Source organism: Pezoporus flaviventris, unplaced genomic scaffold, assembly GCF_033815535.1.
Source record: "Pezoporus flaviventris isolate CSIRO_AGI_PZ_B2104156 unplaced genomic scaffold, CSIRO_AGI_Pfla_v1 ptg000015l, whole genome shotgun sequence".
Lineage (NCBI taxonomy): Eukaryota > Metazoa > Chordata > Aves > Psittaciformes > Psittacidae > Pezoporus > Pezoporus flaviventris.
Genome location: NW_026892563.1, coordinates 6,731,963 through 6,747,780, shown reverse-complemented (window position 1 = coordinate 6,747,780; position 15,818 = coordinate 6,731,963). Strand labels below are relative to the sequence as shown.

The 15,818-nt window shown below is 36.4% G+C and overlaps 1 protein-coding gene across 3 annotated transcripts in view; it reads right to left on the bottom strand.

Moving 5' to 3' along the window:
- Positions 1–15,818, bottom strand: part of IL1RAPL1 (interleukin 1 receptor accessory protein like 1) — a 735,754-nt gene that overhangs the window by 16,052 nt on the left and 703,884 nt on the right. For all 3 annotated transcript variants that reach the window (XM_061453322.1, XM_061453320.1, XM_061453321.1), the window contains one exon: positions 6,342–6,485. In XM_061453322.1, the coding sequence (XP_061309306.1) occupies positions 6,342–6,485 (144 nt within the window). The remainder of the gene's footprint in view (positions 1–6,341; positions 6,486–15,818) is intronic.

Genomic DNA, 15,818 nt, shown 5'->3' with positions numbered 1-15,818 from the left:
AAAATCTTACTAAAAGTTAAAAGATGATGATAGATATTATTCCCCTCGTTGCTATAAATTATTTAGAGGTCAAACACTAAACTAAGAAAAAATGTATTATTAATAGATACCGAAGGACTGAACATTAACTACCTAGCAGAAACATAGCATAACAGTTATCTATGAAAGACTAGAAGAAACTAGCTACTATTTAAAAAAGGAGAAACTAGGTGTTGATGGAAAGTGTTATGTAAACTCTGAAAAATGGAAGAAACATCAAGAATTGATGCTCTTATTATGATCTTAATTCAGCAAAGCAACTTGTTACCTGTGTAAAATACATGCTCAATTTTATGTGCATTCCTTAGTTCTCTTGATACCAGTGACAGTGCCTGTATCTTTGCACTGGGTTAAGTATTTTGAAAACTGGAGCTGAGACAGCCTTGACCTAGGCAAAATCAGTGAAAAGTATATCATTATAAAAATGTATATAATATAAAACCCCTCAAGGGATGGCTTGGAACAGACTTTCAAACCAAGATTTTTGAAATCAGATGCCAATATTCTGTGTTCATCTCATCTGCCTTGGAAATATACAGGTGCTTTGGACTTCAATAAAAAAAAAATTCAAGGAAACCTCAGTTTTCATTGTTTTATATATGGTAGGTTTTTGGTTTTTGTTTGGTTTTTTTTCTACTTTACATCTGGACTTTATAACCTATAACTATTTTTCAGTTTGAAATATAAAGATGTTCTTGTGTTATTGTTTGGGGGGGTTTATATATATATACACATATGTATATGCTACACATGTACTTTAGATGCTAGAAAATAGGACAAGAGAAAAATACAGAAGTTTTTATTTGAATTAGTAAGTTTCATGGGCAGAATCTAGAAAAACCCATATTCACTTGAGGCATAAATTGAGATTTTATGGTTTAAATTGTATTTCAGATGTAAATAAATAGCATAAACAAGAAGAGTTAAGAGAAATCAGTTCTTCAACAATAAAACTGTAATTAAATAAGAGGAAACACCCTTTTTGTAACCAGTAATATTTAGAAAGATGAAAGCTGCTTTTTTATAAGGGTGATTTTAATAGAATTTGAAATTGATATTCATAGAGTAGGATTTCTTATTGCCACAATTTGCCAATAGCCAATAAAACTACATAGACCGTGGTGAAGCTGTTATTAAAAACTTGCTCTATGGGTCCCCAGGGAAGATTCTTTAATTGCAAAGTCAGTAACTTGAGCAGTAATTTCAGTTTAGCCGTACCTGCATAGCATAATCATTAACACAAGTGCTTTGGTGGCATCTAAACCATTGGTTAAAGTTATATTTGCAAGTTAGCAACTAAGTTACACTGAAGCATTAAGAATCTCAAAATGTTGCCTTTCCTTGCTTTATAAGAGGTTTACTGGGATGAAACCCAGGAAACCACTAACAAGTATATTCTACCTGTTCGTAGAGTTAATAAGACTGTACATATCCCATGAACCATGCTAGGATCTGCAGGTAAATAATAAGGGCAAAAATATGATTACCTAAGGACTCACAGGTGCAACAGAGACTTCAAGACAGAAACTGTTTCATCAGTCTCTTAATCTGAGATTTTTCTTCTCAGCAAGCAGTAGAAATTCATCTCAAGAAAGTGCAACCCGCCCAGCCAAGAAACAGCCACTATGTACCAAATCCAAACAGAATTCCCTTAATGTAGAGAGCTCACCAGTGACACATTTTAATCATGGTAGCAGCAGGAACCTGCAGGACTGAAAGTGAAACCCAGAGGAACTCCCCAGCCCTGTCTCCCAGGTGCATTTTCTGGCAGCACCCCAGCTACGCAGAGGCTGTCTTCCTTCAGTTCACCAAGGTTTCCTTCTCAAGGAAAGCTGAGAATAAGATTGAGGACACCATGTAGAGCTCTGGCCCAACATTGTAGAAACAGCTGATGGGACCTAAAGGCACCAAGGGTCATTGTGAAGGTCATCATATCGGCTGCTAAGAAAAGCTCTCCCTTTTGTTCTTGAGCCTAAAGCTTGGCTTCTTGTCAGCCTAGTTGTGAGAAAGGGTACTTATGTAAATTTAATTAAAAAACTATTTACAGCATATTTGTTCAGAATTTAATTGCTACTTTTTTATTCTTATGAATTTTAATGCCAGCCTCTTACTGTTTTTTGGTTTTTGGTTTTTTTTTTCAATCATAGTGTCCTTGCTTACTAATTCATTCATACAAACACTTCCACCTATTTAAATGGTTACTAATGTACCCCCATAGTGGTAGTGGCTGGTGCCTGCAGACTGTTTCTGCTGTCAACTGTATCATATACTCTTTCCTCTGAAACTGGACTTGGGAATGTAAACACATATGTAAATTCATAATTTTGAGTAATCTTGCCTATCTGACCATGTCCACAGGTTTTCAGCCTGTCATCTGTAGACCTGTGGATTTATCCTTAGTATACCTTACATCTGGCATACAGACATCTGCATATCTACTGGAAACTCACAGGTCTTGAAATAGCAAAAAAAAAAAAAAAATGTTGAAAAAAAGCTGTTTTGGTGACTTTCAGCTTCCTGTCCGCTATAAGGCAGCATCATAAATGGTACTGCTTAGAGAAGTGGTCTGACTCCCTTCTTCACCCTCACTGCATCTTCTGTGGCTGTCATGCCTGGGGACTGATCCTTGCACAATTTAATAAAGCAGCAGCAGTCTTCAGGTAAAATCCTGGGAAAATTTCCATAGATTTTAGGTGGCCTGGAAGTCAATTTGTATGTAGGCAAAGAGTAGATTTCTGTACAGTGGTAATATCACAGAGTGCAAGGTAGAAAGAAGTCAGAGCATGTGTTGACACAGTTGCTTGTAAATGTTTACTTGCATTTTTACTCTTCTCTGTTAAAGTATGTTTGCTTGTTCATGAAGTCATTTAAAAACTGGAAAAGGCAGCAAAAGAAGATCCTTGGAAAATAAAAATACATAAACTAAGACACTAAAACTAAAGGCTAAAACACTCCTCAAAGGATGAAGGTCACATAAAATCATTGTCCTGGAGCTGAGTGTACAGCAAAATAGAAGAAAATATCAATTCTAAAAGTAGTTTTCACTAATAGTGCGTTAGTCATTACGGTGCACTTTCTGGACAAGGTGTTTTAAAATAATCTTTTAAGTTTAGAGCTGCAAAACTAAAAAGGTTGCCTGATGTCTAGCAATAACCAGAAGTTCCCATTTAAGTATCTAACTGAAAATTTTACTGTTTTTCAGAATAATACTGGATATTTCTTTGGTTACATGCTACTTCAAGGTATCATCTTCATTGTGTCTATGGAGAGATTTTGAACTAAGGTTCTCCACTTATACAGATTTGGGAATTTCATACTACCAAACTGGTAGGTGTGAGTTACATCTCTAAGATGCAAGGCCATGTCAAACACCTGCAGGTGAGAAAGCTACAGCTTTGCCAAGGGTTGGAGTGTTCCTCTTGCCCCTGTGCTCCAGCTCCCAGGGAATCTGTCAGACATTCACAGTGAGGTCCCCTGATTAAACATCAGCATGTCATTTTGTGTTCCTCCATACTGAAGGACATGACAGGGTGTCTGTCACACAGTCCCCCAGTATGGAGTCAGCTCCCAGGAGGCTGGAAAGCATGGGCACAGAGTGGGAGGAAAAGCAATAAAATTTGAGCTGGATTTGGTCATACTCTAATTTAGTAGGAAAGGCAGGGAATTCGCCATGAAAAGAAAAAAGGGGGCTGCAATGCCCATTCCCAGGAGACAATAAAGACAAAACTGAGCTAAAGTGTCTGCAGGAGTGAGAAAAAAGCAGGAGAGTCTAGTCCCCAGTATGAGAAAGAAGATGGGGAATTCAAAGCTGCAAGCTAGAGAAATGAGGAATAAGCAGGGGTGATCACTTGCTTAATCTACAGTACCCTCACAGAAAGTAATAAATTATGTTAGCTGTAACAATTAAATACTTTGTTTTCAAATTTTTCTCTCAATTTACCCATGCCTCCCGCAGAAATGTGTATGTTAGCCTGAGAAAAACTGATGTATCTAAGGCTTGGAAAGGAAAGAGGAACTGTGATGAGATTTGATATCTTGAAGGGCTTGTTCTCTGATCAGGGAATAAATGAAGCATTGCATTTTAAAAGAGATTTTCAACTGAGGATTTTAATTGGACCTCACTTTTAGAGTGTTTCAAATCCTCTCTAAGTACAACATAGCACACACACAAAAAAAGAGCCTGTGATATTTTGATGTTTGCTTCTCCACATATTCTCCTGTATGACAGAACATGGTGAAAATTATGAATAATATGTGGGCACTCTGCTGTTGCACTGCAGGAGATGCAGTTAGAAGAAGATACTAGAGTTCACCATTTTGTATCTCTCAGCAACAAACTAAGCCAAAGGAAAGGATGCCACTGTATGTCTGCAATTTATTTCTGCAGAAGCTGTGGCTTGGTCTTCTGTGGGGCATTTTCTCTCTGTCTTCTTGCTTTTTCAAGAGTGCAAGTGAAAGAGACAGAATAAAAAAGTCCAGCTGCAGTAACTTTATTTGCACAATGGGTTATAACCACGTTGCTAGCACACTGAATACAAGTAGAAGCATTAAGAATCTGAAAGCAGTATTTTTATTGTTATATTATTGTGATTAAGCACCAAAGCTATCAGTCTTTGCATTGATCATCTAAGGAGAATCCATGCTTTACCTTTTTTAACAATGACCTTTGTTCAGAAGGATAAACTGAATGGATATTGGTTTTTCTCCTTCTGAATCCCAGAACAGTATCCTTTAGAGGTCACATTTTTTTTTTTTGTTTAAAATGTGTGATTAAAGTATTGATGTTTCCAGGTGACCAATGTTTGAAATGGGAAAAGAGAGAGAAGCAAGCGTGTAACACCTGGTAGAGCAATATTGCAAAGGGATTGGAATGATTTGAGATAACAATAAATGACAGCAGTGAAGGTAAGAATTCCTGATACTGAGAGAGAAAACATTTAATTGCATTGATTTAAACAATTATAATTAAACTATTTCTGCATTGCATTATATGACCATTATAAAATTTGCACAATTCATGCAAGTAAGCATGCTCATTTTAAGCTGGGAGCTGCTTGTGGAAAAGAGAGGGTCTTAGCTCTTGAAAAACAAAGGTGTCTGCCAAAATCCTCCTGAGTCACAAGCCCTCTGGGCCTCAGTTTCCTCCTCTGTAAAACAAGTAGAATAACCTGATTTTTTCCTCCACTGATCTGCTATATTAATGAATCCTTTTTTGTAAATCCAGTACAAGGATACAAAATGTTCTAATGCTCTTCATCTTGTTGTTTTGAGCATTTTCTATTTTGAATGCTTGTGCATTTCTAGATGGGAGGCAGAAATGGGTCATTCCCTAGTGATCTTATTATGGAAGTCTTTCCCTTATATAAGGACCTCTAATTCTCCTGCTGCTCTTCTCCCTTATCAGTGACAGATTTTGCAAGTGTTTGCTTATTTTAATTTATTTTGTTATGTTACAGTGACTTCTCCCCACAGATTATTGCCTTGAACTGTAAAATAACTTTTATTAGTGTTTCAGTTAAAAAGAAGGTCCTGTCACCAAAGATATAGTGGTAGCGTAAAACATCAGGAACTCTGACCCAAGATACCAAAACTAATTAATCAAAGCCTGCAGCTCAATCCAGTTCACTGTTTGACAGCAGTTTTGATTAGTAAGGCTGGAGGCAAAGACCACCTTTCTCTTGAGTGCTTAAAAAGAGAAGAAGATAGGTGTATACATTTGACACAAACTGGTGCATACATTGTGGATTACTTTTGTTTAGGCTGGGTGCCCCTGAAACGCAGAACAACTTTAATGACCATTAACAGCTCTTTCAGTGATTAAGTAAATGAACTCAACAAAATTAACTGCTGAGTAGATTCCCAAACACTTGGTGCAGTTTATTGAAACTGATCAAGTTACACAAATAGTAAGTTGAGATTCACTTCAACCTCTATCTATTTGGTGAATACAATTAGGGAAGACTCCCTCGCTTCTGGAGAAGTGAAGCTGGCTTACAGTACTGACACAAAGTGAAAATCTTTAATGCATCAATGTTGGTAATTTGCATTCAGTGTAAGGAATAAAAATCTGAAAGACTTGGGTGTCTACTGGAGCTCCAGAGGGCAGCAAGTACATCAGCTCAGCAATCACTGCTGCTAATGTGCTGTATGAGGACTGCATATTCAAGTCAGTGCCTAATGCAGTGAGAAATAAAAACTGCAGTTGTTTACACATCTTGAACTGAAATGAAATTTGGGCCTTGGTGGAGAGAACTAAAAAAGCATACTTAGAAAGTAGGAAGCATACTAAGAATCTTCCTTACCTCCATCTAGTTCTTCAGCTCCAAAATGATTCCTGTAGAAGAGCATAATCTCTATCTTGTAACACTTGTAGATAGTCACTAAACAAACGAGCAGCAGCAGAATAGCACCAAGTCCACCAGCAAGCTCAACTGTGTACATCAGCTCTGCAAAGAATTACAAAATGCAATAACCACCACATTCCAAAACAGAGAAATACTAGCAGCAGATCTCACACTCATATTAAAAATTAAAATAAAATAATGAATGATGGGGTAATCATGTATTTATTGTGTTATAGAGCCCTTGAAGAATTACATAATTATAAGGTGGTTTGTTTTTTTTCCTTGAATAAACTATTTTTTCCTCTGGTAAGCCATTTGAGTTGCTCATTTGAAACATAACAGTTGCTGGGATTGTGCGTGTATATGTATGAGTGTGAGAATATATACAAGACATTTGATAACTCCGTTTTCTCTGTAGATAGATCACAGTTTGCTTTACACAGATAATGTTGAGATTCTACTTACAATGAAAGCAGAGATTAATGGCTTTTTTGGGGGGAGGACTATAATGCAAATACAGCTTCTCTTTTTTTCACACAAAAAATGAGTTTCAGTGTTCTAGATAAGATTGCACTAAGGATTTGATTATTTTTTTTAAATAAAAATAAATTAAAAAAAAATCAAATTGAGAGATGTGAAGGCAAATCATCCAAAGAATCCCACATCCTCACATCTCAGTTATGTTTTAATATCTATAACAGTTTCCCAACATTCTGTAGTTCATCTTTAATTTCCCTTTCCCTCAGTTGGGGTTACTTTATATGTAGTCACAGCAAACCACCACAATTTGTCCTTCTGGCATTCTCATTCATACTGTGACTCCCTGATGCCTTTGCTGCACTCTACCATTGGCATCTCACATGATGTTGCCGTGTAGCTCCATTCCATCTGGTCAGATATGGCCAAAACCAGCTACCACCAGCAGTATTCTTAGTGGGGCCACTTATCATTACATAAGTAATATGCTATCACGGACTTTCACCTCTCCCTAACCCTAACCCTAACCCTCTCCTGTTGCATGTTCCAGGAAGCCTACACAGATTTGTGGCATCCATTTTGTTGTTACTTTTAATTTGCTTATTGACTGAAAACTGCAAGGTTAAAAAAAGGAGGGTGGAAGGAGAGGAGCATTGCTAACAATTTCATAATTTGAAATGAGTAGTAGATGGCAAATCTTAAGACCACCAACCAATACTTTTCCAATATCATTCAATTTTGAGGAACGCCAAGAAAATGAGTCTTGGAAATCTAAGATACGCAATTTGCTTCATAAAAATCTGTGGCAGAGAAAGCTCAGTTCCATGTTATTTTCACAGTATCCTCTACCAGTGGGCAGCTTCTGTCCGAGTGAAGGAGGGTAACCCTAAAATAACCTTATATGTGCGTGTGTGGTTATACAGATATGATACTCTAGCACAATACAATTCAATTAGAGAAATAAAAGGTTAGAGGAAAAAGTAACAATTCCATTTGTTTTGACTACATCTACTGAGAATCACACACTTTTTGAGGCAAAAGTAAGAAAAAGTCATTTCTCTCTGGAAGACACTAAAAATGCAATAAGATAAAAGACATATTCCATGTCATTCCCTCCAAAACTGTGATGGAAATTCTGTTGTGTTATTTTTCAGGCCAACATGCTTATTTCAGACTTTCAATACTTCTCTGGTCCTGAGAAGGGAATATTATTAAAAACACCCTCCAAAAAATTGTTTGCATAGACAAGTAATACAGTATTTTAGAATGCAAATGGAAGGGGAAATTACTCTGCACTGGCCTAGTATACCTTGTTTATCATTTTGTACTACAGGTGATGTAGCTGTTCAATGGTAACTAGAAGAAAGGCTTTAGTATTTCAAGTTGCTAGGCACAAAATATTCTATTTATGTGCTTACTGTTATGACTCATTAAAGGCAAGGAAAAACTTTAAAACTGGAACACAGAAGTTTTTCCTAAATTAATGATTTTGAGATTATATCACAAAAATAACTGCAGGTAGTCAACTGTTCTCTGTCACTGTGCATGTAATTAGGCTAATGCACTGCATCATTTTTGCCATCAAAGAGTCCCTCTTAGTTATCTTTTTTCACATCAAATAATTCAAGATTATGCATATATTTTTACTGCAGTAGTCTATCAGAACATACAAGAAAATGTCCTAATTTAGGCAACCAAAGCCAACAACAAAGTTCTCTAAGTCACTCTGTACTCGAAATCACCTGCTTCTAGGCCATCATGATCACTTACAATCAAAAAGATATGGTATTTTGTTCTTAAACAGATTTGTTTGCAAAATGAGTTTCATGATCTACCCACCTTGCAGAGCAGGGTTGTATTTTCCTCTGTGCTGGACAATGTCTATCAGCATATGTTTGCACTTCGCCTTAGGTGTTATATTTCAGGGTTCAGAGACAGACAGGAGTTGTGATTAGCCCAGCATCCTCACACCCAGCCCTGCAAATGCCTAAACTAATCCCCAAAGTGCTGAGAGGAAGACAACTACATCTGTGTAGTGCCGTGGGAGGAGGGACAGATTGGCCTGGGCACAGTGCCACACTGAGTTGATTGCATTCAGGCCTTGAGTTAGTGTTTCTGCAGGATGATAAACCCTAAACCCTGCCCTAAGGGGACACTGCCTGAATTGTAGGGATTTTATGAGCAATATATGTTGCACTGAACTGAAGAAGGTGTGAAGAGCAAAAGGCTTGGTCCTGCCTCTGGTGTTGGCCTCTTGGGTGATAGAAGCCATTTCACATTTCTGTGCCTTAGTTTTCCCAAAGTGAATTGGGGAGGATGCTTCTGAGTCCTTTGTATGAGAACACCAAAGGTATTGGTGATGTGTATGCTAGCAATGTCAACAATGATGCAGTGACTGTTAAAGCTCAGTTAAAGTGTAACAGCAAGGTTAGAGTGTAAGGTTACGTTCACAATAACATTTTTTTCTGCTGCTGCAAATTGTGATTTGAGCAGGGATGCTCCAGCAGGCATTACACTCTCTTTGAAGTGTGATTTTTATTTCTTGCTGAAATTCAAGTTTCCTGTAGTAGCTACATGCTAAAAAGATTCAATTTCAGCCCAATTCCACATCAGAGGGGAGAGACAAAAAGTGCAAACCTTTTAAAATCTATTTAGCCTCTCTGTTACATTGCTCAAATTACAGACTTGGCCCTCCTTAAGGAGCTGAGACTGAATGTTGAAAATAGTAGAGGAAAATTACTCAGCTAACCCTTAGGGGACAGGCATTCTGTTAAACACAACAAATGAGTGAGTGCCAGGGAGTTACATCCAGAAGCACAGCAATCATTTAGTTACAGGCAATTAACAATACTCCTCCAGTAGCACAGGAACTGTTCTACTCCAAGGGAAAACACATTGATTACTGCAGCAGTAGTAGATTGGTTTCTGAATAAAATTCAGATTTAAAACAAGATTTGTTACAAGCATTTTGACCAATAGCTACATTTTGTTTTTTCTTATCAGGAGGCTTTGGCCAACCAACCCATTGAAAGAGATAGTTAATTAAAGCAAAGTATGTGTTTTCTCCAAATATCCAGCATATTTCTCATACTAAATCTACTTGGTTTATACTGATTATATCCTAATTATTAAGCATATTTTTAGAATATAATTTTGATCTTCACCTGGCTTTAATATTTTATGAACTTCCTTTCACTGTGTCATGAAGGTAATTCACTTATTGTATCTGGAGCTGTAACAAGAAAGTAAGTAAAAGGGTGCCTTCAAAGATTCATATCTTTTGACTTATACAACATGCTTCAGGGACTTCACATGTAATGATCTGTGATAATTTAAAATTAATCTTATTCTATTCATTAGTCCACATACAGCTGAGCTACAAAGAAAAATTATATTTTAAACATTCTTTTTTTTGTGATTTATAACTCTTCAAGGATGTGATTTATAGTTGTGTATTCAATTTCTGAGCCTTTTTCAAAATCCAATTACAGTCTATCTAAGATTTCAATTTTTCAACCACTTACGCAGATTCCTTAACTTTATGGAATATAAGTAATCCCTCTAAAGTCAACAGGACTATTCACAGAGCTTCAGGTTAATGCATACATAAATCTTTGCATCTTTGTGGCCTAAATTCATTTCCATTCTCTGCCTGTCTTGGATAATTTAACTCACAAAGCTACAAGGTTTGGTTAGAGACAGTCTGTTTGTCTAGGTATGCTTTCATGAACTGAAATTATTAAATGAAACATTAAGATAATAAATATAAAGGGGGGTATATGTTAGGGAGCAGTTGAAGAATACTAAAGCTCCTTTGATGACATCTGAGAGAAGGTAAAGAAAGCAGATCCCAACAAACAGAGCAAGACTGATGTGTAATAACATGCAGCTTTGGTTATAAATGGACATGTTTTTCCTAAAGGAAGGAGGCTGACTAACACACAATTACTTGTCTGAGTCTTATTTCAGACAAATATTACATTATATGGGATTTTTTGTTTGTTTGTTTCAACAAGCCAAACAAAATCTGTTTGTATTTAAGGCACCTAGATGGCTTTGTGGATTCTGTTGTGGATGGTTACTGTAGGAGAATAATACTTCTTATATTAATAGAAATAGATTTGGGATGTTCATTAGCTTGACTATGAAATAATTTCTTAGCACAAAGTATAAGCTTTCTTCCAGCATAGCCCATACAAGCTTGAAGGTGTCTGTAGAATTGACTTAAGGTGGCTAAATTTAGTTGCAGTTTTTAATGTGGTTTTCAATGCAGTAATTTCATTTTATTTATTACAACTATTGCCAACTGGCTTCTCACTTTAGTTTTTAGATCAATACCTAATATATATTCCCAATTCATCTATGAAGAAGACAGTCAGGTTTGGGAATATATATGAATATGTATATGCGTGTTCAAATGCAAGACAGGGATCTTGTTAACCTGTTCATTAGTATGGCAGGCAGCATATCTGAGTCTTGGTGCTGCTGGATTTCCAGTATTATTAGAATAGAGATAGTAAATTATTATAATAAAAGTATATTCTTACTGATGACATTTTTATTTCTTCTGAAAAGTGAAGGATACCTGTTCCCAGCAGGAGACTAATTACAATGACTAGCTCCAACAGTATGTTAGCTCAAAAGAGGATAAGGTGGAAAACACATAGATGCTGCAATGTTACTGAAGTTTATTACATTTAAATACAGAAAACTGAATTTTAAAGGCAATTTATACATTAGGTTGAAGGAAAAAAGTGTCATGCTGCAGAATTGCATTAATCTTTGGTTAGCTTCCCCAGACAAATGAATTGTGTATGATTTAAAACCTTACTGACTAGGAGAGCTTCTATTTGCTTATTGCACTACAGAAATCAGACAGCCCACACAACTACTTCTTTTAGAGCTTCTGAAATAAATGAATGTATGAAGCACTGGGAGGTGCTAAATTTCCAGTGATTTAAGATCATAAAACATACTGTTTACATTTTTTTCTGAGGATAGCATTAATGAATAATTTAGCTCTGCATGGTTATGAGAACAATTTGTGACATTTTATTTTAAAATATTTTCATCCTTGCAATCAAGATTAGAATTGCACATAGGCGTTATATAAAGAGAAGATCTATGACAAAGTGGTACAAAATCTGTTTTTAAAATGAATCTGTTAAACAAACCACCTTGTTTGACAGTATCAGAGGAAAATTAGATTTGTCAGAGGAAAATCAGATTTAGGCAGATGCTACGTAATCTGATAATCTGTGTAATCTTTTTACTGGAGATGTTTTACTCCAGATTTCTGAAAGATGAAGAAAGTAGTCTTATGAAGAATTTTGCTCAGGGAGTAGTCTTTAGTATTTTACTTATTTACTGATTTTAGATGAGACTGAGTGTAAAAAGAACAGTCACTTTCAGTTAGGTTTGGGACAGGAAAGGAGGAGATATTAAACTTTTGACCCTGTGTCATGACCTTTTTGGTGACTAAACCTTTGCAGTGCCCAGCACAGTGACAATCTGAAGGCTTCTTCAGTGGCCACAGGGGCCACTGAAAAATCAATTCCCATCAAACCAAATTTCAATTCCGATTCTAAAACTTGGTGAGGAACTCAGAAAAGTTTTTCCTGCTGTGCAGAATAAAACCCGAATGCTTTATACACTGGATGATAAGTATCTGTAAGGCCTTAACTGATCAAGTGGGTCAGAGTTTTACAACAGCTTTGCTTCTACTGAGTCTCAGAGATTTGCTGGAATTCTGAGGTAATTAGAACCAATTCAGCAGAAGCAGAAATATAAAACACGTTGCACTCACATCTTAAACTATGATCTCCCATTCAGAAATTTCAGAAGCATCCTGAAGGTTTATGACAAATGAAGTTATGACAAACGTGGTTTCTCTGCAGAGGTTAGAAAAGGACTAGTTTCTTTTCTCTTTTAATTGTCACTCATCACTACCATTGTGTGAAGTTGTGTCCTAGTGACTGAAAATGCTCATGAGATCAAAGCCTTAACATATTCAAGTACATAAGTAATATAACATATCTACACTATTATATGAATGACACAGTAATTTAAGGTGCTCATCAGCAATTCTGGTATTGTTAATAATAACCATATGAAGAAAATTGAGAATTACTGTTAAGAATTTGCTATTAAATTATACAGGAAATTGTATTAAACTGTACAGGAAATATTAATTTGATGTTTATGCACTAATAAGTCATGAGTTTAAAGAAGGCCTACCTATTCGGAGGTTTCTTCAAGATGCATTTCCTATAAGAAATATTGTTTCTTTTTCAAACATATATTCTTATGGGCTATTTTAAACAGAATAAATCTCTTCCTCTAAGCAATTTATTTCAGTGAAGGTCTTTTTTGTTTCTTTTCAACAGAAAAAGAGTTGTTTTAACCATCCCTCATTATCTTATAGTCAACAAAACCCATGTATGTCCACTGAAAACACCTATAAGAGGAAAGCAAGCCCAGAGCATAAAAGAGGCCCAGGATAGGAAATTAGACAACACTGAGAAAATGGGAAGAAAGTACAGGTGACACTTAGAAAAAAAAAGTATAAAGTATGTTACCTGTTCTTAGTTTTTGAGTCTTTCTCATGAAAAGTAGAGGTAGTATATTATTAAACTTTTAAAATAATATCAGCAACATTAAAGAATAACGCCGATAGAATTTGACATTATTTTTGCTTTAGCGTTTCAACTGCAGACATGTAGATAAGAATTTTCAGAAAAATAATCACAAAATTAGATAATAATTGAATAAGACTATGAAGGCTTTGCTCTGGAATGAAGGTCATACTTTTCAATACATAACATTGTGGAAGAGCATTCTTTCTCTTCATGCATTACATTTCTATCTACTATATTGATAGACTATAGGCTTGTCTTCTTGAATTAAAAACCCATGAAAAAAATCAAATCATAGTGTGTGATCCACTCCTTTTATCATCTGCAATATGTGGTCTGTTGCTAATAAATTTGTGCTTAGCTGCTGTCAATACCACTCTCAAAATTAATTTCTAGAAGATTGCTTTACATGGCTGAAGATTAACCTGTAGCTGCTACCAATGATCAATGATAGCTATCACGCATAAGTAAGAAAATCATCCTCAGATTAAAACAAGTAGGTATGTTTTATTTCTCACACAAAAGAGAAAATTGTTATTGTAAAAGTAATAGAGATTTGGCCAACAGCTGGAGGAAGGGTTCTGATCCCTCTTCTTTTTTATTATCTTTTACAATTTTTGTATGACTGGCCCAGAAAAGAAAACAGTATCGGTATTTTCATGCTTAAAATGCTCTACTGCCTTTAGCTCTGAGTTAAATTCTCCCTCTGCATAGGGTCTTAGGAAAGTTAGGAGTCTAAAAATGGTTAGCTGGCTGCACAAAACCACAGATCATAGGTTTTCACCACTGGCAGTATGAAAGTAGAAGAAGCTCAGAAGAAAATGGGGGCTCACCTCCTCGAGATGCAGAGATACCAAAGGCTCCAGGTTTGTCCCAGTGCTGGATGACCAAACCAGGTTTGCTTTTCCTGCACAGGCGGTGCTGGAGCCCAGAGGAGCTGTGTCCTGCTCCCCTCCTCAAATTCCTCTTGGGAGGCTCTGGGTTCCTGTTCCAGTGCAATGTGGGGGACAGAGCAGAAGCTCCCTGTCTCTGACTGAATGTGCCAGGCACTGTTTTGTGGTGGGGACCACGATCAGGTGGACCCTCCTTGTGTTTTTTGTGAGGTGAATGTGCGTCCCTGCTGGGCTGACCATCAGGAAGAGTAAGGAAGATGCATCCGCAGTTTTGCTGGCTATTTACTCTGAACTTTTTGCCCTTTCAGGGTCTGTGTAATTGCAGGAATATCCAAAACTCCCTTTGGAAGTTTAAGTTTACAGAGAATATATTGACAATGTGAAACAGCAGTTGCAAGGATGTTTGAAAGGCTTAAATTTTATACCTGAATCCTCACTGCAATTTAACCCTAAATAAATTTATTCCCAGGATCATGAAGGATTATAATTTCTTTTTCAGGTATCCAGTGAACATTCCAGATTCAGCATTTTTGTTGGCTTATACTGCTGGGAAAAAAAGACCACCAACTAGAAAACCAGTCACAACTAATACCTCTACAAATGCCTCAGTGTTCAGGAAGCAAATTTACCTAATTCTTAGGTCCCAATTGTTCTAAGTGAGCCAATAATCAAAAAGTAATAAATAGCTAACTCATTCTTAGCAGCAACTAAATGTGCATCTAAACAAGGAAACCTAAACCAAAATGTTGTCATGGTGTTATACAGGAGACTAAGCAAGCAGTGCAAAGCTCCTATTCCTAGGAGACCTGAGAGACTAGCTCAAATTTTTATCTGTCATGGTTAATTTATCATTTCACTGAAACAGTTGTCAACATGGAAAGCAAGTAGAAGGCTTCTATCAGGTACCTTTTGTTTTCTGAGGGCACAACAGACTTTGTTTCCAAATCAAAATTTCAGGTTCAGCCTTACTTAAAGAAGGAAAAAAATACTGGGGGGATTTTTTTTTTTGCTATTTTTAGCTTTTTGCTATTTATAAGGGCAATTAAATATTGAGATTGCTTCCTCTTAAGCATGCTATCATGAGGCCACATGCTGTGGTTTGTTTGACATACTGATTTCTCCCAGAAAGGAAGCAAGGAAAGTAGACCCTTGCAAAATTTATGCATGGGTATTGTTAGATTAAAAAGCTGGTAGGCATAGAACAGAAAAGATTTATGTGTTGTCAGTCTTGGAGTTACTGCTTCTATGGAAGGGAAAATAAGGACTCACCATCAGCATGTGGCTCAATACATGTCAGTTAAGTACTGGTTTCAAAGTAATTTGAACCTTAAAAATCCTTTATTTTCCATCTCCCATGCACTAATTTCATTATTAAAGACAATCACTGGATTTCAGTGTTGGGTTAAGCTCTTTCTCTGGGTTCAAACCTC